The 24,977-nt window shown below is 50.5% G+C and overlaps 1 protein-coding gene and 3 pseudogenes across 1 annotated transcript; 3 read left to right on the top strand and 1 right to left on the bottom strand.

The window, feature by feature from the left end:
* Window positions 1-334: 334 nt before the first annotated feature.
* On the bottom strand, window positions 335-2,281 carry LOC136515202 (uncharacterized; annotated as a pseudogene).
* Window positions 2,282-2,851: 570 nt separating this feature from the next.
* On the top strand, window positions 2,852-6,910 carry LOC136515201 (mitogen-activated protein kinase kinase kinase 17-like; annotated as a pseudogene).
* An 8,695-nt stretch (window positions 6,911-15,605) lies between these two features.
* On the top strand, window positions 15,606-16,715 carry LOC136517158 (phospholipase A1-II 7-like; annotated as a pseudogene).
* A 5,303-nt stretch (window positions 16,716-22,018) lies between these two features.
* Window positions 22,019-22,405, top strand: LOC136515200 (phospholipase A1-II 1-like). Its single transcript, XM_066508866.1, has one exon. The coding sequence runs from the start codon at window positions 22,019-22,021 to the stop codon at window positions 22,403-22,405; it is 387 nt and encodes a 128-aa protein (XP_066364963.1).
* The last annotated feature ends 2,572 nt before the right edge of the window (window positions 22,406-24,977 follow it).

Below are 24,977 nucleotides of genomic sequence, written 5' to 3'. Positions count from 1 at the left end.
CGTGGTTGGCGCTTGAGGTCACGACCACGGTTGTTGCTGCGTCTGCCATGGAGGCGCTCGCCCTCGGCGTCTGGTGCCCCATAGCTCCAGATGAACTCTCTGCGGGCCTTGTGGTTCGGAGGGCCACCGACCCTACCATGCCCCTAAAGAAAGGAGAGGTCTTCCACTACCTCAAGGTGGTTGCGCAGAACGTAGACATGGCCGCGCTTGAGTTCGACCGGTCGTCATGGTGAGGCGGCGCCAAGGGGAGCGGGATGGAGGTCGGTGGAAGCTCCCTATCTGGCTCAGTCATCGTGAGCCAAACCTCCATCGGGATGTCATAGGGATCACAACACTAGGCCCAAAGATCAAAGGACCTGGTGCGCTCTCTACGCCGGGTCATCTCCTCCACATAGTGCACTGCACAACTCTTGCCTAGTGCCTTGGCATCGACATCCTCCGCCCAGCAGTGCACGAGGATGCCCTCAATGCGTACCTTGATGCGGTACTCCCAGCTGACATTGTTGGCATAGCGGCGCTCGCTCCACTTAGTGAAGTGGAAGTCCCTGCCCCTGTCTGACAGGACTCCTAGGTTCACCAGATGCTGCCTGATCGCCGGATCGGAGAAGATGACGAGGTACTGCTCGGGGAAGTGCTTGACCACCTAGAAGTCATCATGGCCTAGGTTCAGTTGACTGCGGAGGGCTTAGCCGAGGTGGTAAGACTCCGTGTTGTGGCTGTTGCTCTTGCCGTTGAGCCAGCAAACAACAGCCTTGTTGATGAGCTCGTTGCGGTGACGCCGGATGGAGCCCGTCGCCAAGACGGCACAGAAGCCACGGGCGGGCCTAGCTCTCGGGTCTCTGGGGTACCTTGTAGCCACCATCCCTTCTTGACCGCGCACCACCTCCGTAAAGGAATGGTGGTCGGACTTGTAGTGTTCTGGAGGAAATCTGAGCTTGGTGGTGTTTGAATGGCTGCTACGCTCGCGGGGGACGAGGCTTTTAACATGTCGAACTTGCCGGTTGGGGTTGCAACCATCGCACGATGTCCTGAATAGAAACATTTCCAGCATCTCAGCGAAGAGGTACAGAGGTGCACGATATGTTTTGGTGAAAAGCAATTAAAGCATCGAGGCTTTTACACGTATGTCATTAAAAAGTTACTAATTACACATAAGCCATTAAAAAAATTGACCGCACACGAGTGCCATCGTTCTTAACTTCTTTGCTCTCCAAGCATTCCATCGATGTTCCGTTCGTTTTTTACCGTTACATGTGGGCTCGGTCAGTATAAACGTCCAAAATACCCTTCGCTCGCCCCCGTGCCTGGCAGAGCCCACGCTCACGCTTACGGTCGGCAAAGCCCCGCTCGGTGGAGCTCGCGCCCGTGGCCGGCTCCTCCTTTTTCTCTCCCCCTCTCCGCCTCTCTTCTACTAGCGCTCGGCTCCTCCTACCGCTCTGGGCCTTCGAAGACACGGCGCCGGCGGAGTCAGAGGCCGCGGGGGCAGCAGGCGCTATCACCTCCTCTATGGTCTCTAGCTTGGGTGCCCAGCGGCGGGACTTGCTGTACCCAACCAGCTCCTCGTAGTCCTTGGCGAGGCGGTCGTCCCCACACAGAAGCACGACGGGCTGCTGCTGCTCCTTCTGCGCGGTCGCGTCGGCCTCGCTGTCGCCGTCCTCAACGCCCTGGCCGTCGCCGTCCACGAGGAGGAAGTCGTCGGAGAACTTGATCTGCAGCGTGACGGATGTTGTGCGGTGGAGCTCAAATGGCCGCCCTACGTCGGGCTTCTTCCCGGCACCGGCACCGCCGGTACCGGTGGCCGCGGTGGCGGACGACGACAGCAGCAGCAGCAGCGACAAGGCGAGGGAAATGAAGGAGAAGACGGAGTGGAACAAGTGCATGGGGAGCAGGAAGTAGGCCTCCCTAGGCGCCACGGCGGGGATCTTCTCCCCGATCAGCAGCGCGTCGGCGTGGCACACCAGGTGCCGCGGGTGCTCCTGCATTAGCTCCTGCGCCGTCATGGGCGGCGCGTACGCGCGCATGCGCCCATCGCAACCTACCAGTCGCACCACCGTCGGAGCCAGCGCCGTGGCCTATGGCAGCAGGAGGTCCATCTCCTCTGCCCGGGGTGGCGACGGGCACGACGGTGGCGACGACAGCGGTGCGGGAAGTAGGACGCTGCGGGGCCATGCAGGTGTAGCCTCGGGACCAGGGACTTCCACTACCTTATTGTGGCGGTGGGAGCTGAGCGCTTGCGGAAGATAGGCGGAGAGGGGGAGAGACAAAAGGAGGAGCCGGCCATGGACGCGAGCTCCGTCGAGCGGGGCTCTGCCGGCCGTAAGTGCGAGCGTGGGCTCTACCGGGCGCGGGGGCGAGAGAAGGGTATTTTGGACGTTTATACTGACTAGGCCCACATGTAACAGTGAAAAAATGAACGGTACACCGACAGAATGGCTTGAAGAGTAAAGAAGTTCACAACAATGACACTCGTGTGCGGTCATTTTTTTAATGGCTTGTGCGTAATTACTAACTTTTTTAATAGCATACATGTAAAAGCCTCTATAGCATCTGTCTTCCATCTTACTCTTGAAGAAGATGCTTTTACATGTATGCCATTAAAATAGTTTGTAATTACACACAAGCCATTAAAAAATTGACCACACACGAGTGCCATCGTTCTGAACTTCTTTGCTCTCCAAGCCATTCCGTCGGAGTTCCGTTCGTTTTTCACTGTTTGAAGTCCTGACAAGTGGGTCCGGTCAGTCAAAACGTCCATAATACCCCTCTCATCCCTATCCTCTCTCTCTCTCAATCTCTCTCTCCCTCTCTCATTCGCGTCTCCCACCTTCGGCAGCAAATCGGACAAAACCAAATGGCAACAGCAGCGGTCATCAGCGGCGGGTGGACACGCGTCCGCACGCTCGGCTGCGACGCGTCGGGCATGGTGGTGTCGCTCGCCGTCGACGAAGCCTTGGGCGCGCCCACGGGGACGGCGGTGGTAGAGCACCTGCGACGCGAGGGGGCATCCTGTCCGCGCTCTGGTCCCCCGCACGTCGTCCCCTGCCTGGGTGTCCACACCGCGCTCGACGGGGGCTGCCAGCTGCTCCTCGAGTTCGCACCGAGGGGTTCGCTTGCGGACATGGTGGCTCGGAGCAGCGATGGCGGGCGCCTCGGCGACGACGAGCACGCGATGGCCACGTACGCTGCGGACGTGGCGCGGGGCCTGGCGTACCTCCACGCGTGGTCGCTCATGCACGGGGACATCAAGGCGCGGAACGTCGTGGTCGGTGCCGACGGCCGTGCTAAGCTCGCGGACTTTGGGTGTGCCAGGGCGATGGGCAGCTCCGGCTCCGCCTCCACCTCTGCGCGCCCCACCATCATCGACGGCACACCGGCGTTCATGGCGCCCGAGGTGGCTCAGCCCCGCCGTCGACATCTGGGCGCTGGGCTGCACCGTCGTCGAGATGGCCATGGGCCACGCGCTGTGGAGCGACGTGGTGGACAGCCTCCCCGCGGCTGTGCACCGTCGCCGTGCCGAAGGTGCCCACGTGGATGTCCGTCGAGGCCAAGGACTTCTTGGCCTGCTGCTGCTTCACAAGAAACCCACGCGACCGGTGCACGGCGGCATAGCTCTTGGAGCACCCGTTCCTGCTGGCGTCAGCAGCTGGCTGCGGCGGCGTCAAGGTGGAGGGGGCGGCTGCTGCGACGGAATGGCGGGTGTCTCCCAAGAGCACGCTGGACGCCGCGGCCAAGAAGAACAAGAAGAGAGAGAGAGAGAGTTTGAGAGAGAGAGAGAGAGAGTTTGAGAGAGAGAGGGGATAGGGATGAGAGGAGTATTATGGACGTTTTGACTGACCGGACCCACTTGTCAGGACTTCAAACGGTGAAAAACAAACGGAACTCCGACGGAATGGCTTGGAGAGCAAATAAGTTCACAACGATGGCACTCGTGTGCGGTCAATTTTTTAATGGCTTGTGTGTAATTACAAATTTTTTAAATGGCATATATGTAAAAGCCTCCTTAAAGAATGCTGAGCCCGCATACCTGTCTCTTGTTGGATCTGAGGTTTGAGTGGTTGCCGGACTTGAATCTATTTGCTTCCGTCGGTATGACTTGGCTGGCTCCCATCCCTTCTCACTGATAACTATGTTGAGTTGATGAGCCTGCAGACACGTGCCTGACGGATCAGAAGGGCCACTGACTGCGGCCGCTGAAGAAGTAGGCTGCCCGTCGGAGCCCGTAGCCTGGCCGCCATGAATGCCATCCATGGCCACTTGTTTCCCCTTTTGGCTCGTCGGGAACCTGCAACGGAGGAGATTGTCTTCAATGTCGCTAGGTTCTGGGCGGGGGTTGGGAGATTGCTTCGAGAACACCCTTGAAGAGATGGTCTGCTCGGCCCTGGCCGTCTCCTGGCTGCCATAAATGCCCGCTGTGCCCTGCGCTTGTTTCCGTTCTTGGGTTTCCGGAGTTCTGGAAATGGGGAGCCCGGAATCAATAGCCGTATCTTCTTGGGGCTCCTTGGTCTTTGCTTCAGCGCTTTCATTGACCATCTTCTCGGTGAGGCCGGATCGAGGATTTATGTCAAGACTGCACGCCTCTGTCCCTGAGCATGGATTCTTGAGCTTGCACAAATCTCTTGCCAGGTCCGGTAGCAACGCCCAGGCTTGCTCCTGAATCTCTTGGTCTATCTCTGCGGGGCTTGCTAGAATCTGGCTGTCCTTATCTTCTGGCGAGGACGCCGGCGACAGAGCTGGCGACTGCCGACCGGCGTTAATGGTGGGCTGGGGGAGTGGGGGTGGGTGAGACCCATCAATGTGTAGATCGGGCGGCAGGGGATTCGAATCTGGTGGTTGATGGCAGTGGGAGGAAGGGGATGGGGCGGATCTGGCCGGAGTTGGGTTCGGCGCGGGGACGTGGAAGGGGAGAAGCTAGTCGGGGTCGGGGTCCTCCATCTCTAGGAACTGATTTTCAGTTGTCTTGCCAACTGCTTTCTAGAAACTGTCCATTTTCAGTGACAGGTTTCCAAACACCTATGGTAATTAATCACTAGAGGTAGGCCAAAGTTGTCTTAGGAAATCAATCCCTATAATAGGCCATTAATTTTTACAGATAGTTGGCAAAGCCATCTATCACTAAAAATCTATTTCAAGAGACAGTTTGGTTGCTTCCCCCTCCCCTCCGGTGCATCTTTGCAGACGGTTTTTTTATGGTGCGCATCAAGAAAAAATGAAAACGTCTCTAAATATTGTTTCTGTAGCAGTGAAGACAATGTCATTTTAAGAAACCTCGGTCAGATCACCTCTTGTCAAAACAAATACATACATATAAAAATATTTAGATGCTTGGTCGAGATCTTAACCGTGTATCTTCTATCATTTCGACAAATATTGCTGGAGGACAGGTTCTCAAGATTGCTTTCATATGACGGTGTCCAATGCACCACTCCTTGTGAATGAATGTGCATAGCTAGAGTCGATGATGTTATATATGTAAATTGCAACTAGACCATAGTGCTGCCATTTATCGAGTATTTAAGTTAGGGTCTGTTTGAAAGGGCTTCTTCCCTAGGCAGTCAGTATAATATGTTAAGGTTTGTTTCATGTTTTACTTAAATGAAAGGTACTTTCTTCCTCCATTTCAAATTACATATCGTTTTAGCTTTGTCCTAAGTTAATCTTCTCTAACTTTCATCAAGTCTAGAGGAAAATACAACATCTATAATATCAAGTTAGTTTCATCATATACACTATGAATACCTTTAATTTGTTTTCTATATAGATGATAATATACTCTGTAAATTCAATCAAATTGGAAAAGTTTGAATCAGAATAAAGTTAAACAATTTGCAACTTTGAAATAGAGAGATAAAGTTAAAACGAGCTACAATTTAATTAGCTATTTTTATTACTATCTTGTTTAACGTAAGTATGACTATGACACCTTGTCTTCTTTTCTTGTCACATCAAGTTATCATCAGAATATAGTGGGTGAAAGATACGTGCTTCCAATAAAATTTAGACAATTAAAAATGATTTGAGAAAACACGTTGATCAATCGAGTTTTCTTTTGGAGGCAACGCAATTTTTTGAGCTAGTAGGAACAAAACCAAGCATATATCTCTTTGTCGACCGAAATTTTTATGATTCGAGATAGAAACCATCGTTCAAAAGACCATTTTTTTTTCCTTTTGTTGCAATGATCTTATCTAGTATCATTTATATAAGTAGTGTCTTTGTATATTGTTGCATCAACAAAACATGTCTACATGTTGTTGCCACTTTCTTGTTTGACTATCTTGTTCTTATTTATTACTGTATATTCTGCTAAGGACCTGGCCAGTTTAATTAATTAACACTAATAATAATCAACAAAACAAACAATGCAGCATTTATGACGTTGAGGAACTCCTAGAATAATCTGATCCCCCTCCAAACATTGTTCGTTCACCCCTGGACTAGCCTGGGTTTCAATTCTGAGGACCCAAACGGGCCGTTACCCAAACAAAAAAGAATTGCGACTGTTGACGGCCCAACAGGCCACATGATTGAGCCTGCCACCCACCCCGGCCCATTCAAGTCCTAACCCTAGCACACCGCACCGCCGCCACGCGGGGGAGGGGGAGCAGGAGCATCCACGAGAGGAGATCGAAGGAGATTCCCATTCGCCCCCATCCGTTCCTCCTCTCACCAGAAGCGAAGCCGGAGGAAGCGGAGGAGGGAGAGAGGAGACCGCGAGCAGCCGGAGCCGGAACCCGAGAAGATGAAGACGTTCGACCCGTGGCCGGTCTTCTTCCGCCGGGAGTGGGGGCGCAACTGGCCCTTCCTCACGGGGTTCGCCATCACCGGCTTCCTCATCACCAAGATGACGGCCAACTTCACCGAGGAGGACCTCAAGAACTCCAAGTTCGTCCAGGAGCACAAGAGGCACTGAACAACCAGGTGAGCCCGCCCCCCGATCCGTCCGCTTCTAGATCTCGGCCCCCCCTCTGGTTCACGCTTGTGTGCGATGCGGATGACGCTAGTGGATGCGGGGCGATGTTTCCGCGATCTGTTCTGGGGATCGATGCCACTGCCGCTAGTGACGCGACGCGATTTTTTTTTTGGTGGGGGTTGGGGGTGTCTTATAGCCTAGCCTAGCCTGCTGATCGATCATAACACCTTTGATTGATGCCTGTGCTGTTAGAATTTTCATAACACCTTTGATTGATGCCTGTGCTGTTAGAATTTGCTGATTGGAGTAGCACCGATGTTTCAGATTTCCATCGTGCGGGAGTTAGTTTCATTTCCCAACAGCTCTTAAGTTCTCGTTTCTGATGGCCTTGCTAGAACTTGTCCATTAACGATGCTATTACCACATTAGTGTATTTTGGGAACAGTAATCTACGGCACCGGTGCTAGATTACACCGGCAGAGGGATGGTCTAGGGTCAATGTGGCTTCAATCCAGTGGTTATGCAACCTGGCATCATTGCTGACGTGCTGTAGATCTGTTTTCCGTATATTTTATACACTGATGCCCCCTTCAATGTTTTTAACTATCTCCTAGAGCAAAGTTTGATGGGTTTAGTCTTTGTTTTGATGGCTTGTTTTCGTTTATGTTGGAAAGCTAAAATTCAACCAGTACATACATTCGGGTGGCATTGACCCAAACACCTTATTAGCCGTGCCTGCTTATTAGTATCAGCTAGTAGCCCGTGTGTGGACATTAGTCGGATCAAACTTGTTAGCAAAGTAGGAAACACCTGCAGTGGTACTGGTAGATAAATGGCTAACTTTGGTTGTTGATGTCCTTGATGACTTGTGGAGGATTAATCAGTTGTCCACGGTAGTTTCTTTGTGATTTTGTTAACATGATAAGCTATCTATAAAAAGGTTTATTTTAATTGTGGAACCTATAAGAGGATCCCTATAGGATGCCTCTGCAGAACCCCAACCATGGTTAGCAACTGAAGCCTTACCTAAATTATCTGTGATCCTAGCTAATTTTCTGTTATGTTGCCATCAATGTTTTCAAGTCGTCCAGTCGAACCTAGTCGCCATGGGACCGACCAGAAGACTAATCGCGATTAGTTGTCGACCAGGTCGATTAGTCGAACCTAGTCGACCCCTGGTCGTCCTATATATCAGGATATATATACCTACTATATATATACCTATATATACTATATAGTATACACAATAAAGCAAGCATCACTAAGCTAAAGTGTTCAGTACACATAAGCTAAAGTGTTTAGCTGGTGACTTACTTGTGGGAGTTGTTTTCTTCTCTTTTCTGCCATGTCCAGAGGTCCATATTCCTGTCACAAACTCCATTTCTTTGCTGACTTGCTGCTGGAAGCCTAAAATACCAAAGAAGACCATAATTAGCAACACTAATGTAGTCTTGATCTTGACACATCTCAACAGCAGCACTGCTGCATTAGCAAGCACTGCTGCAGTAGCAAATAACTAGCATTTAGCAAACAAGTTCAGTACACATAGCTACATAAGCTAAAGTGTTCAAGTTCAGTACACATAAGCTAAACTGCTAAAGTGTTCAACACAGTCACAAACACTGACATTTAACAGTCCAACAAAGTAGTAGGCAACTAGCCATCTAATTAAGCAAATCAATATTAAAAGTGAAGCCTCCATCTCCATCTCCAGTTTCAGTTGGTGCAGATTCTTCATCCTCCTCCATTGCTATTGCTGAATCTACATGCTGATCTTGGTCTTCATCATCAACTTACATCAATATCTTGAGTCACCGCGTGCCTCCTGCTTTCTGTGTCTATTCTAACCCTAACAGGCCAAATTGGAAGCCCAATAGGCCACATATAGGCCCGGCCCGAAAAAACAGAGCAGTCACCCTGGTCGTCCATAGCCTAGTCGGACGACTAATCGTGATTAGTCGTCGACTAGTCGGACGACCAGCTTTCTGGTCGAGCTAATCGAGTCGAACCTCCTAATCGAGCACCAGGGACCGATTAGGACGATTAATCGCGATTAATCATGATTAATCGGACGACTTGTAAACATTGGTTGCCATGCCTGAATTTCATAAATGAAAGACTTCTTGTGGCAAAGAAGGTGCGAAGGTGGACTGTGTCCTTTAGATTTAACTGTATCTAACCGCACATGGATTGTTGGGTGTGCTCATGAGTAGAATTAAACTCTTAATATGAACATTGGCATTAGATGGAGTTAATTGATTGTTGAGGTTCTTGAGGACATGTGGACGATCTAAGTCATTGCCCGTATGCTATTTTAGTCATGTTGAGCATCTCCAACAGCTCTCCTTCCCCTTAACCCCTAAAACTGGTTATATGATAATCCCCTTTAACACAGGGGAATTACAGGATGGCTGCTCCAGCAGTTCCCCTATTTTCTTTATCGTCTTTTTTTTTCCATTTCTCCTTCCCTTTGCATCTACATTACTCGTTCAAACTCTATTTAAACATCATAATAATTCAAACTCATGCCATACACAATTCGCGAATATTTCAAATCCATAGTTTATTAGTGAAGCATACTTGTGTGATATATAATATAAAGTAGGCAGAATTTAGGAACACAAGCCATGTTCAAAACAGTTGTAAGATAATCCAAAACTAAAACAAACATGTTGCACTATACAGGAAGAACTAACTGCTAGAAGTAGAAAGCTATCCTGCTCACTTCGAGTAAACCACATTCATCATAAGCTATCCCACTTTATTTCCCAGTCAGACCTAGAAATGTCTCTGTAGCTTTTCTCTACTGAAAAAACAATCTTCATCACAGAGGATATTTATCACAAATGGATCATACTACTGAAGCTAGGGGAGGTGAGAATTGGACAGGAGCATGTCAACCTCTGCGTTCTGAAAGAGATGCACAAAACAGGTGTGTGTGTGTAGGGGGTGGGGGGGGGGGGGGGGGTGGGGAGCTCATTGACGACTTGCCACTGCTGGCGAGGGAGCCGGATGTTGCCCACGGCATGGAGGGTGGTGGCGAGCGGCTGGGCAGAAGTGCATGTGGCAGAGGCTCAGTCATGTCAGAGGGGTCGGAGGGGAACTGCTGGAGCAGCCATCCTGTAATTCCCCTGTGTTAAAGGGGATTATCATATAACCAGTTTTAGGGGTTAAGGGAAAGGAGAGCTGTTGGAGATGCTCAACATGACTAAAATAGCATACGGGCAATGACTTAGATCGTCCACATGTCCTCAAGAACCTCAACAATCAATTAACTCCATCTAATGCCAACGTTCATATACATATTAAGAGTTTAATTCTACTCATGAGCACACCCAACAATCCATGTGCGGTTAGATACAGTTAAATCTAAAGGACACAGTCCACCTTCGCACCTTCTTTGCCACAAGAAGTCTTTCATTTATGAAATTCAGGCATGGCAACATAACAGAAAATTAGCTAGGATCACAGATAATTTAGGTAAGGCTTCAGTTGCTAACCATGGTTGGGGTTCTGCAGAGGCATCCTATAGGGATCCTCTTATAGGTTCCACTTTCTTTAGACTTAGGGCACGACCAATGGAGGCATACAGTATCATTAAATAGTTGATGTCCATGTAGATGAAGAAGGCTCGAGGCTGTTAAACTTCCAATGCAGGTCAATACATCTATTTTATTGAAACGGTCCCACCACTCTCTCTACTCCTTCTGGTCCCCTCTCTCTCTACCACGGAGATTGTCTTTGTTTCTGCAAAAGCGCAGGACTCTGGTTGGCTCCAAGCTTACAATGCGCACTCAAGCAGTGGCTTGTGCTTTATGTCAGTTTAAGCCTTCACTCCCTCTACAGGGTAATTTGACAACCTGCAAAGCCACTGCTTGAGCTGATCTGGATGCATAACGCCGATGTGGACTCTAGGGACTACCAGCCACGTTGTAGTGTTGGGCGTGGCCTTAGGTGACAGGGAGGGGAATAAAGCTCTATCAGACCCAATCTTTTCAAGTCGTCTGATTAATCACGATTACTCGTCCTAATCGGTCCCTGGTGTTCGATTAGGAGGTCCGACTCGATTAGCTCGACCAGAAAGCTGGTCGTCCGATTAGTCGACGACTAATCACGATTAGTCGTCCGACTAGGCCATGGACGACCTAGTGTGGTTGCTCTGTTTTTTTGAGGCCAGTTCAATCGGGCCTATATATGGCCTATTGGGCTTCCCATTTGGCCTATTAGGGTTAGAATAGGCACCCCAAAACACCGGAGGCACACAGGCACGGTGGCAAACGCAGGGCGGCCGCAATTTTTCCCCGCGCGCCTCCACTCTCCCACGCGCGTTTCCTGCCTCACGCGCGCGATTCCTCCCCTTCCCGCGTGCGATTCCCTCTCTCTCGTGAGCTATTCCCCACCCTCGTGTGCTATTCCCCTCCCTCGCACGCTATTCTCCTCTCTGGTGAGCTATGAAGTCAACGGCGCCCTCTGTCAGGTCAAGTGGCCGCGATCTTCGTGATGAGCTGCTCCGACGACGGTATGTGCCTTTCCCCTCTCCATCTTCTTCCCTCCTCCCCCATCCCTCACTCTGCAGCCTCTCTGGCTCTCTGCTAGACGGCTAGGTTGCTTGCTGTGCTGTACTGCTGTCCCTCTGCTATTCTCTGGTTCCAAAGGAAAGAGAAGCGATCCACTCTGCTAGACTAATCGGCCTGGTCAACGAGTAATCGTGATTAGTTGCCTGGTCAGTCCCATGGCGACTAGGTTCGACTAGACGACTTGAAAACATTGATCTGACCATATCTGACACCTTATTAGTATCTGCTCGTAGCACATGTGTAAACCTTGTCAGAATCAAACTTGTTATCAAAGTAGCAAACAACTAGATAAAAAGGTACTTTGGCTGTTGATATCCTTGAGGACATGTGGAGGATTAAGCACTTTTCCATGTTAGGGGGTGTTTGGATCCAGGGACTAAAGTCCCTGTCACATCGGACATTCGGATGCTAATTAGGAGGACTAAACATGAACTGATTATAAAACTAATTGCATAGATGGAGACTAATTTGCTAGACAAATTTATTAAAGCCTAATTAATCCATCATTAGCACATGTTTATTGTAGCACCACATTATCAAATCATAGACTAATTAGGCTTAATAGATTCGTCTCGCAAATTAGTCTCCATCTGTGTAATTAGTAAATTTGTAATTAGTCTATGTTTAATACTCCAAATTAGTGTCCAAACATCCGATGTGACAGGGACTAAAGTTTAGGAGGGGTACTACTGTAAATTTAAAGCCATGCTTCTGCCACCACCAGGTGGGCATGAAGAGGGCCAGCTTGCCGGTGTTGAACTCCAAGTAGTAGAACGGAAGCCCAGCATGCTATCCGCGTTGATGTTCTTGTCACCAGTTGTTTGTGATTTTGTTCACATGTTAAGCAATCAATGATTTATGGTAAAAATATATTAAAAAGGTTTCTTGTAATTATGGAACTGGAACCTATACTTAGCCTTAGATAGGAGTGCTTGGAAAACAGCTATTCATGTGTCTGAACCTTGATTGCTTTTGCTAGGTTTCAACTCTAGCCTACCACAGCTTGTTTGGGACTTAAAGGCTTTGTTGTTGTTGTTGTTGTGTTGGAACTGGAACCTATGAGTAAGATCTGCAGGATTCCTTGCAAAGTCTCAACCATGGTCAGCAACAGAAGCCTTACCGTTTCTGTCTTTTTTTCTTCTTTTTTTTTTATGTTGGGCTGCTAGAATTTCACAAGTGAGAAAAACTTCTTGTGGCGGAAGGTGGACTGTGCCCTTTAGATGAAATTACTGTATCTAGCCACACGGATTGTTTGGGTTTGAGATATTAGCTCATGGGTAGCATTAAGCTCTTCGTATGTGAAGTTAATTTACTATTGAGGTTCTTTATAGGACATGTGGATGATCTAAGCCATTGCCGCTGTTTGTCATGTTACTTGTCAAAAAGTCTAGACGTGTCTGTATGGAGCCTCTTTTTGTTTGAAAATCATTAAAATATCCAATGAGATTATCTGTGTTTGCTGTTTGACATTTTCTGTTATGCTGACATGCTAGATAAGAATTTGACTAGTGAAACAATTCCTGGTCAGTCGTTGACATCACACTGCTTTCATCCTTAAATCTTTACAGTTCCCATATCATAAGATTTCAGTACCTTTAGAAACCTAGGGAAACTATCTTTGTCTATAGTCTTCCTGAAAAATGGTAGCTCCTTTTCGTTCCCATCAAAATGCAGCTTGTTCGTTTGGCTGTGGCTTATCGTAAACGATTGTAAATTTCCAGCTGGAACAGTATTTTTCTCTCACACAAATCGGCCAGCAGTACTTCTTCACGAACCAGCAACGATATGAACCAGCCAACCGAACAGGCGGATGTTCCCTAGGAATCTTAACCTATTAAAATCTGTAACTACTGCTTTAGCTTGTTCCCCAGGAACTCAAACCGTAGTAGATTCTGGTAGTGCTGGAAGGATTTCCTATGCGTATCAGTTATCACTGCTAAAAGCCATACTTCGCAATGTCTATGCTCACTGTTTGACACAGCTCACATCTTCATGCCGTTCATAGCCCCTAGTGCATTTGGGACTCCATACCCTATAGTTTTGTAAAATTGTAGCATTTAAGGCTTACATTCCCTTGCAGGTGGAGGAGTCGTCCGTACTGCATGTGTGGACAGCCAGTTGTGTTATGCTATTTGAATGAAAAGTTAGCCCCCACTTTTTCGTTTGTTCTTTTTTTTTTATCTAAATGCGTGCACTCTATGCTCCATCTGTAATGTAATAAGAGGCGACTGAATTGATCCAACAGCCATCAGCTTCTGATTAAGATACTTCAAGTTTGATCCGGTTTGCTGACCTGACCTGATATGCGGGGCATCGATTTTTTTTTATGCACGCAACAAATGAATATATCCATGTGTGGGGTTTTTTTTGGATGTTGGATTGCATCTAATCCTGTTGAATTGGTAGCGAAAATGAAGATTTTGCGAAATGATTGGAGCCTTTATGAAAACGAGGGGTGGAGATCGGAGAGTAGGGCAGGGACTTCGACCGTTCTATTTTGGGTAATTCAACACGGAGGTAGAAGAAGATTGTAGGTAGAAAAAGGCTGGAGGTGGAAGGAGGATGAAGGTTATTGAATCTTAATTGTATAGTGTAAAAAAGTTTATGTGTTGAAATTATATAAAATGTATGGTTATTGAGTAGATAGACTCTTACGAAAACGAGGGGTGGAGATCGGAGAGTAGGGCAGGGACTTCGACCGTTCTATTTTGGGCCGCAAGAACGTGAGGGGCGTTTTATGTCTAGGTTCTCAGGCATGATAAGCTGCATGGCTTGGTCCGTTTGTGAAGGCACTCACGACTGCCTACTGGTCGCTATCCAAACGTAGGTGCTTCTTTCTTCCATCGACTATGCAACTGAAACATGGCACTTGAGGAGCTGTCCCCACCCAACATCTTCCTAAAATTGATCTCCCATCCATGCGTGTTAAATGCTGCAAGCGTAGAGCCTGCTAGTGCTAGTAGATGAGAGGGTTGAGAGTTGTCTACATAAGTTAATCCTCCCACCCAAAACATCCTCATGTCCTTCTAAGCTTCTCCAGGGAGGTCAGTTCATCACCATCACAAGGACAAGCCTCCAAGTAATCTCATAGGCAACCTTCATGTAGTGGTGCATCTGCTAATTCCTTAGGCACTGGCACATGAACAACTGTATCCATGTCCTACCTAAACACTGCCACATGCGAGATATTCATGCATGTAGTGTTTCATTGGAGTTGGAATAGAGGTACTACAAGATGAGGCTCTTAAAGAATCTAGGACCTACTAGATATTATTTGAGATATATTCATGCATGTGGTGTTCCATCAGAGTTGGAATACAGGTATTACAGATCGATGAGGCTTTTAAAGAATCTAGGAACTACTAGATATTGCTTTTCCTAAGGTTTGTCACTCTAGCCCGGCTCTTCTTACCATCGATGGTATGCATCGGATGGGATTTAGTAGATATACAAATATTCTAAAATAAGCCATCATATTTTAATGAGTTTCATTTTTCTATATGCTCTCCTCAGGTTTTACTAACTTTCCTTAATAGAGAATTCATTTAAAATTATTGTTAAATTCCTACAGCAACACGTGGGAAATCACCTAGTTCTAAAATGAATTGGAACACAAGACAAATCTTAAGTCTCAAGTTATTTTTGTAACCGTGTAAGTTGTACTTCATGTTGCAACACAAGGACACATTTGCTAGTTAGTACTAGAATATATATGGTTGTTTTAAACTTCATAGGCTGTGTGCATGTGAATACGCAGAGATCGAAAGTGCTTTCATGAGAGTTGTATCAACGCAACACAACTGCCTTAGATTTTACTCCCTTCGTTCCAAATTATAAATCACGACTATTTTTGGTACATCGAATTTTTCTATATATCTAGACATAACATATGTTTAGATACATAGCAAACATTGTAAAAAAGAAAGAAAGTTAAAACGACTTGTAATTTAAAACAGAGGGGCAATAAAACCTCCCCTTAATAAGAAAATTTAAAACCCTATTATTTATTTATTATTTAGGATATACGTGGCGTCGCACTGTCTTCAGCGTGCGCGGAGTGCTATAAATAGGTCTCAAGCAGAAGCCAAGAAACCACAACCGAAACACACACAGCAAATTAAAGCGTGAAAATACCATGGTGTCGTCTGGAAGTGGAAGCAGCGATATTGGCACCACCAAGAGCAAGAGGTGGCGCGAGCTCCATGGCGAGCACTCTTGGAAGGGCCTCCTTGAGCCGCTGGACATGGACCTCCGCAACTCCATCATCTCCTACGGCGAGCTCGTGGCGGCCACCAGCGACAGCTTCAACAACGAGGAGCACTCGCCGCACACCGGCCTCTGCAGGTACGGCTACGACGACCTGCTGACCAAGTCGGGAGTGGCCGCCGCCGGCCACTACAAGGTCACCAAGTTCGTCTACGCCTGGGAGAGAAGAAGAAGCCCACCTGGATAGGGTACGTCGCGGTGGCCACGGACGAGGGCGTGGCAGCTCTGGGGAGGCGCGACGTCGTGGTGGCGTGGCGCGGGTCGGCGACGGCCGCGGAGTGGTTCAAGGACATCCTGTTCCTGCCGACGAAGCCCTGGCCGGCGCTGGGCCTGACAGAGTCGAAGTCGTTGGACCCCTCAGCCCGCGTCCACAGACATCCTGTTCCTTCCTGTGCTTGTACACGGCGACCATCGACACCGCCGTCGACGACTCCAAGTTCGCCGTCAACAGGACCAGCGCCAGAGACCAGGTTCTTGCGGAGGTGAGGAGGCTGGTGGAGCTGTACAAGGACGTACGAAGAGACCAGCATCACCGTCGTCGGCCACAGCCTCGGCGCGGCGCTCTCCAATCTGAACGCCATCGACCTCGTCGGCAGCGGCGTGAACAACAATGCACCGGCCGCCAGCGACGACTCCTCCGGCGACGGCCGGCCTCCGTGCCCAGTGACGGCCGTCGTGTTCGCGTGCCCACACGTCGGCAACGACGCTTTCAGGCACGCCTTCACCTCGTTCAAGGACCTCAATGTCCTCTGTTACATAATCTACTCCTACCTTGTGTGAACACAGTAAGGGAAAGGCGGCGTTGAAAAGGTCCCCCTGCTATGATACTGTAGCCGCTGCAGGTGTAATCGTCGAACTGCTCACCTGCAGCACTGTAGGCACATGCAGTGGCCGGCGCAGAGTCAGTTCTGTATGTTATCTAGTCTCAGCAGAGCAGCTGTACTGGGACTAGATGGATAGAGTTGTATAAATAGACATACAAGGCAACTCAGTAAAAAAAGTTCAGATTTGTCATCTCACAGATAGGGCTTCGGCCAACGCTGATGTCTTGTATTGTGTGTGCTTGTTCTGTTTTCCCTTCTTCTTCTAGCTTTAGCCATAATGTGTTGAGACGGACAATGCTTGTTCATGGTCGGCACGGCTAGTGGGTGCTCGGCAACACTAGCGGGTGCTCGGCAAGACCGGAGAGTGGTTCACTCGCCTGGGCCGGTGATCCTGTGGGTCAACAAGTGGTATCAGAGCCGTACAAGCGTCGTCGCTAGACTAACCGCTGGCGATGACGGACGGTTCGGAGATGGGCGACAGCAGTGGCACTATTGTGGCTGCCCAGTCACGACCAGAGGTCGTTGTTCACACGGTGCGGAAGGTCAGCGGCATCATTTGGCCGACGCTGACTCGCACCAACTATGGAGAGTGGTTGGTGACCATGAAGGTCAAGCTCAGAGCCCGACAGCTCTGGAATGCTGTTGACAATGGCACCGACAATAAAGAAGATGATATGTCAGCACTGGAGGCTATCATCACTGCTGTACCGGCGGAGTACAGGGAGTCATTGGAGATAAAGAGCTCGGCTAAGGAGGCGTGGCAGGCTATTGCGGCGATGCGCATCGGTTCCGACCACGCAAAGAAGGCGACAGCCTAGCTTCTGAAGTAGGAGTACGCAACCTTAAGTTCAAGGATGGTGAAATGATGGAGGACTTCTCCCTCTGCCTGCAGACGCTCATCAGCAAGCTGAAGAGCCACGGTGTTACCATCGACGAAGAGGAGGCGGTCTCTAAGTACATCCACTCCATGCTGGCAAAGTACATCTAGATCGCTCTCTCCATAGAGACAATGCTGGACTTGTCCACCCTCACCACTAAGGATGTGACAGGCCGTTTACGGACGATGGACGAACGCCTAGAGCAGGCGACAGCAACGAAGGACAGCGGGAAAGTCCTGCTAACGAAAGAGGAGTGGGCTGCTCGGAGGAACTCCAGGAAGGCAGCCCCCTCCAGCCATGGTGGCGATAGCAAGCGCCGCGGTAAGGCTTCTTCGGAGAAGAAGCAGGTCGACCCCAACGTCTGTCGGCGTTGCGGGAAAATGGGCCATTGGGCACGGGAGTGCCCAAACCGCAAGCAGGAAAAGAAGGCTCAGGCTCACCTGACGCAAGTCGATGATGAGGATGAGGCCACTATCCTGATGGCGACGTTCTATGCACTGCACGACGTCGAGGCCGAGAAGAGGGAAGAGGCGACGATGGTGGAAAGACCTGGGAAGGCCCTGAAGACCGTCAACCTCAACGAACCACGCACCCAAGTTCACCTCGAGCATGTGGGCGTCGACCAGGAGTAGCGGTGGTATCTAGACTCTGGTGCCAGTAACCACATGACGGGCTCTAAGGCATCCTTCTCCGAGCTCGACGGCGATGTTACTGGTATGGTGAAGTTTGGTGATGGCTCAAGGGTGGCTATCCAAGGGCGCGGCACCATCATCTTCAGATGCCAGAACAGGGAGCACCGCGAGCCAACGGATGTATATTACATCCCGTAGCTGCATTCCAGCATCACCAGCATTGGTCAGCTGGATGAGCGTGGTAGCGAGGTACTGATTAAGGACGGAGTCCTTAGGATTAGGGACCGGAAGCAGCGACTTCTTGCCAAGGTGAAGAGGTCCCTGAACTGGTTGTACCTGCTCGACCTAAAGGTAGAGCAGCCGGTGTGCCTGGCGGCAAGGCACTCCGAGGAACCGTGGATGTGGCATGCCTGGTTCGGACATCTCAGCTTCGACGCGCTTGGTCGGCTAGAGAAGATGGTCCAAGGGCTACCCCACATCAAGCACGGAGGCGAGCTATGTGACAGCTGCCTGGCCAGGAAGTAGAGGAGGCTACCTTTCCCAAAGGCGGCCAAGTATCGCATAAAGGAAGCTCTTGAGCTCGTCCACGGTGACCTCTATGAGCCGATCACGCCTGCTACATGCCGTGGTCGGTGGTACTTCCTCCTACTCATGGACAATTGTAGTCGCTACATGTGGCTATGACTCCTAATGAGCAAGGATGAAGCGATGGCTGCAATAAAGAAGTTCAAGACACGCGCGAAGGCCGAGAGCAGCAAGAAGCTCCACGTGCTAAGGACTGATCACGGTGGCGGATTCACCTCGGTGGAGTTCGCTGTGTACTGCATGGATCAGGGTGTGGGGCAACACCACACTGCGCCGTACTCGCCACAACAAAATGGCGTGGGGGAGCGATGGAACCAGACGGTGGTCGGCATGGCCCGATCCATGATGAAGGCCAAAGGCATGCCGGCAAGGTTCTGGGGAGAGGCAGTGACCACGGCGGTATTCATCCTCAACCGCTCTCCGACCAAAGCCCTAACGGGCATGACACCATTCGAAGCTTGGTATGAGCGCAAGCCGAGCATGTCCTTCCTCCGGACATTCGGCTGCATCGGCCATGTCAGGAAGACAAAGCCGAACGTCACCAAGCTGGAGGATAGGAGCACACCCATGGTGTTCTTAGGCTACATGGAGGGTACCAAGGCGTACCAGCTCTATGACCCACATGGAGACAAGGTGCTTGTCTCACGCGACATCGTGTTCAATGAGGAGGTGGCTTGGGACTGGAGCAGTCTGAGCACGGGGAAAGCTGACAGCTTCACTAGCACCTTCATCGTCGAGCACTTGGTCATCTACGGTAGTGGAGACACTAGGGAACAGGTGTCGAGCACTCTGGGAGGAGCGCCGAGCACTCTGGTGGTGGAGTCGTGCACTCTTGGGGCAGTGCCGAGCACTTCGAGAGGGATGCCAAGCACTTCGAGAGGAGTGTCGTGTACTCCTAGAGGGATGCCGAGCATGGCAGGAGTGGTGCCAGGAGGTTCTGCAGTGGTGGCGACCACTTCAGAACTGGTGCTAAGCACTCTCGTGGCGGGGACAAGATGTTTTGTAGTGGTGCCAACCGCTCTAAGACTAAGGCTGGGCACTCCTATAGTATGGTCGAACACTGTAGGAGTTATGACAAGCTATCCAGAAGTAGTGCTGAGCACTTCAGGTGCTATGCCGAGCACTCTGGCGGAACAGGGAACTCCATCAACGCCGATCAAGTTCGCCTCACCCCCAAGTGACATCATTGAGTTCGTGGACACCTACCACAAAGGTGAGGAGGTGCGGTTCCGTAGGCTGGACAACATCGTCGGTGGCACAGGTCCCTCAGGTCTGGCGGGCAGGCTGCTCAACGACGTAGAGCTACTACTCGTTAGTGCAGAGGAACCACCCACGTTCACGCTTGCCGAGCATGATGGAAACTAGCAATGGGCCATGCTGGAGGAGATGAAGGCGATAGAGAAAAACAAGACTTGGCAGCTCGTCGATCCACCTCTAAGATATCATCCAATCAGCCTAAAGTGGGTGTATAAAGTCAAGCGGGATGAGCTCAGTGCCATTGTCAAGCACAAGGCGTGCCTTGTCGCCCAAGGCTTTGTTCAGCGTGGGGGCATTGACTTCAAGGAGGTCTTTGCACCAGTAGCGTGCATTGAGTCGGTCCATTTGCTACTTACCTTGGTAGCAGCAAAGGACTAGCGCATCCATCACTTAGACGTTAAATCGGCCTTCCTCAATGGTGAACTGGCAGAAACGGTCTTCGTCAGGTAACCTCTATGTTTCACCATCAAGGGAGAGGAGCATAGGGTGCTCCGACTGCGCAAGGTGCTCTACGGGCTATGACAAGCCCCTCGAGCATGGAATGCCAAGCTTGACGCCACGCTGGGTGAGCTTGGGTTTCAAAGGTGCGCAACCGAGCATGTGCTCTACATGCGATGACGGGGGAAGGAGGAGCTCATGGTTGGTGTGTATGTGGATGACTTAATCGTCACCGGTGCGCGCACGGAGGACATCAACAGCTTCAAGCGTGAGATGGCGGCTCATTTTCGAATGAGCGATCTCGGCGTACTCTCCTACTACCTTGGCATCGAGGTGAGATAGGGGAAGGAAGAACTCACGCTCGGTCAGAGCGCGTATGCCTCCAAGCTATTGGAGAGGAGCGGCATGGTGGAGTGCAAGCCATGCATGACTCTGATGGAGGAGCGGCTGAAACTGACGAAGGCTAGTACCGTGGTGAAGGTGGATGCAACACTTTACTGGAGCATCATCGGCGGTCTGCGCTACCTAGTCCACATGAAGCCGGACATTGCATTCACCGTGGGCTACGTTAGTAGCTTCATGGAGGATCCTAGAGAGGATCACTGGGCTACGGTGAAGCGGCTACTGTGCTACATCAAGGGAACGGTGGATCAATGGATAATTTTCCAAAGACCGGTGGGAGTAGGCTGTAGCTCACTGTGTTCAGCGATGCAGACATGGCGGGGGACATCTACGGACGATGGAGCACCTCTGGCGTGCTCGTCTTCCTCGGGTCAGCCCAAATTTCATGGTTGTCGCTGAAACAAAAGGTGGTGGCGCTATCTATGTGCGAGGCAGAGTACATAGTGGCGGCCACAGCGGCGTGCCAAGTTGTGTTGCTACGCCGGCTACTGGGCAAGCTGACTAGCGTGGAAGCTCACCCACCAGCACTGATGGTGGACAACCAGCCCGCCATCGCCCTCGCGAAGAATCTGGTTCTGCATGACCGAAGTAAACACATCGATGTGAAGTTCCACTTCCTCAGGGACTGTGTCAATGGAGGGCAGATCGTCATCGAGTTTGTTAAAACTGGTCGGCAACTCGCAGACGTCCTCACCAAGCCGCTCGAACGTCTTCGACTCACGGAGCTAAAGGAGATGATCGGCATGGAGGGGATACAAGGGTTAGCAGTAGGATTAGGGAAAGATTGTTAGATAATCTACTGCTACCTTATATGAACACAGCAAGGGGAAGGCAGCACCAAAAAAGCCCCCTGCTGTGATACTGTAGCCGCTACAGGTGCAGGCGCCGAACTGCTCACCTGTAGCACTGTAGGCACATGCAGTGGCCGGCGCAGAGTTAGCCCTATATGTTATCTAGTCACTATTTTAGTAGGGCAGCCGTACTAGGACTAGATGGATAGAGTTGTATAAATAGACATACAAGGCAACTCAGTAAAGAGAGTTCATATTTGCCATCTCACAGATAGGGCTTCGGCCAACGCTGGTGTCTTGTATTGTGTGTGCTTGCTCTGTTCTCCCTTCTTCTTCTAGCTCCAGCCATAGTGTGTGGGGACGGACAACGCTTGTTCATGGTCGGCATGGCTAGTGGGTGCTCGGCAACATAAGTGGGTGCTCGACAAGATCGGAGAGTGGTTCACTCGCCTGAGCCGATGATCCTATGGGCCAACATCCTCCACGTTAAGAACTGCCAAGACGCAGTGCCCTTTTTGATGGACTGGTTGCATGACCTGGGCGTGACACTGCACATTGACACGGCCCGGTCGGACTACCTCAAGGAACCGAATCTTGTGACAGCCCACAACCTCGAGTGCTACCTGCACGGTGTCGCTGGCGAGCTGGGAAGCAACGGCGGCAAGCTCAAGCTAGTGGTGGACCGCGATGTCATGCTTGTGAATAAGTACGCCGACGCGCTAAAGGACGAGTACCATGTGCCGACGAGCTGGTGGGTGACGCAAAACAAGAGCAGGGTCAAGAACGACCAAGGCAAGTCACTACGTCAGATATGCTTTGTAGGGGCGGCTAATGGGCATTTGTAGGGGTGGTTTGGTCAGCCGCTCCTACCAAAGCGTGGCTACAAATCGCTGATTTATAGGGGCAGCTGTAGTACCAGCCGCCCCTATAATACCTGTTTGTAGGGGCGGTTCAATCTAGAACTGCCCCTACAGTACATTTTTCCACCAAAAAAGATTCAAATTTACAATTCAAATTCGACCAGAACATATATATATATATATATATATATATATATATAGAGAGAGAGAGAGAGAGAGAGAGAGAGTGTGAGTGAAATACAGTAGCGGCCCTTTTACTTGTCGGCATGTGCCAATCCGGTCCACGAACTTGCAAAAGCGGAAAATAGACCCCTGAACTTGTCAAATTATTCACTGTGGGTCCATTTCCCATCCGCGCGCGGCCTCCAGGCGACGTGGCAGTACCAGCGTGGTGGACGAAGCACGTGAGCCGCACGTTTCAACGGTCCTGCCATGCTCGCTTGCCGGTCACGCAACACCCACTCAGCCATGCCGGTCGTGCCGCACCGGTCGCGTACCGGCACCGCGTGCGCTCAGTCGCGGCACTCGCTCCATGTGCTCGTTGCCGCATGTGCTTGCCGGAGCCATCGTGCCGCCCGTCTTTGCTGCCACGCTCACCCGCCGGCACCATGTGCACTCCTCCATGGCACGGCGCTCGCTCGCTAGGCGCTGGCTCCGCGCGCTCACGTGCACTTGCTGAAGCCGCCGCGCTCGCCCACAGGTGTCGTGGCGTGATGCTCTGGTGAGACTCTTGCCCTTCCATTTGATGCTCTAGCTTCTTCTTGATGCTGTGGTCGTGATCAGCTCCTTTGTTTTAGCTGTAGACCCTTAGAAGTGCCGGAACACCGACGCGACGACGGTTAACGCCTTTGTGTCCGCCATCACCAACGGCGACGCATCTCCGCCTAGTCTCTGCCTCAACCGAGTAGTCAAGCGAAGTCATGGTGAGCTCCTGGTCACACCCATGCTCTCCATTTTATCGCTACCACTCTCTAGCAGTTGGCGTAGCACCGTGCCACCGTGTCAAGCGCCACCGCGACCTCCATGGCCGTGGGCGAGCTTGCTCTTGGCCATAATACGACCAACCAACCCCTTGGGTGAGTCCGCGAGGTCAAGCCAAGCGTGTATATGTAGCTCCCATAGCCGGTGAGCGCCATGCCGTGGAGGAGCGCACACAGTGTCGGCGGGCGAGCGTGGCGGCTTCGGTAAGTGCACACGGCAGCAAGCACGCGAGCGCGCGGAGCCAGCGCCCAGCGAGCGAGGGCCGTGCCACGGAGGAGTGCACAGGGTGCCGGTGGGCGAGCGTAGCAGCCTCGGCGGGCGGCGTGGTGGCTCTGGCAAGCGCATGCGATGGCGAGCACATGGAGCCAGCGGGCGAGCGTGGTGCCGCGACCGAGCACATGTGGTGCCGGCAAGCGAGCGGTGCGGCACGACCGGCACGGCCGAGCAGGGCTTACGCGACCGGCAAGCGAGCATGTTAGGCCCATTGAAATGTGCGGCTCACGTGCTTCGTCCGCCACGCTGGCACTGCCGCGTCGCCTAGAAGCCGCACCAGATGGAAAATGGACATGCGGTGAACAACTTGACAAGTTCAGGGGTCTATTTTTAGCGTTTGCAAGTTCGTGGACCGGATTGTTACAGGCCGACAAGTTAAAGGGCCGCCAGTGTATTTCACTCATATATATATAATTCAAATCTGACCACAAGCACAAGAGTATTATATAAACTATAATTACAAGTCCAATTCACAAGAATATATACAATCCATCATTAAATAGACATAATTCACAAGTCTAATTCGTTCCACTTCTCCCTCCCCTCTCTCTAGCACACAGTGCACTAGGTGAACGGGGCGATAGTGGCGCAGCAGCTCTCTCTCCTCTCTATCTCGTGGTGGCGCTCCTCGCCAGCGGTGAGCTCACGTGTTCTCGCGCTAGGGTGGATAGGCAGGGCTGCTAGGAGGCTCTATGGCTTCATGCGCTTACGGCGAGTTCACCGGTGGGCCAAGGGTGGCACCTTGGTGGCTATGGCGCTCGGCATAGGTGTCCCATAAGGTAAGACCAATGTCAAATTCCATACATATTGTTATCAACGGCCTATAGCTAGCCTTTTAGTCTCATGAAGGTGTTGGTACTGATGATTTCTACCTAAGTCAGAATCTTGGTCATGGTAGGTGTCTTTGATGTGTATAATCTGGTCCAATATGAAGTTGCAAAGGTCGTCGATGAGCTCTAAGAGTTGGTCATCCTTGTATGGGTCTCTTTTCATTTCTTTCTCTTCTTTCTACTACAAGAGAATAAGTTTTGGTTTAGTATTTCATATCATGTGCGAAGTTTTTATACTATGGGTGAAGAGGTTCAAACTTACCGTTAAGGGGTATCTCCTGTAGGCACCGGTGTTACTCATCATAGAACATACATAGTATCCATAATGTACACTACCAGGCTTCTGCTTGGGACACTGTGTGTTTTGCATATGGAAATGTTAAGTAATGCTTTTGACAGCTATGTAATGGAGTACTGAAGAAGTAAGTTATACTTACCGCACATAGTATTTTTATAGCCAGCTTTTCCTTCCT

The sequence above is a fragment of the Miscanthus floridulus genome, chromosome 17, assembly GCF_019320115.1.
Source record: "Miscanthus floridulus cultivar M001 chromosome 17, ASM1932011v1, whole genome shotgun sequence".
Classification (NCBI taxonomy): Eukaryota; Viridiplantae; Streptophyta; class Magnoliopsida; order Poales; family Poaceae; genus Miscanthus; species Miscanthus floridulus.
Note: the sequence above shows the minus strand (reverse complement) of the source record. Positions and strands in the feature narration are given on the sequence as shown.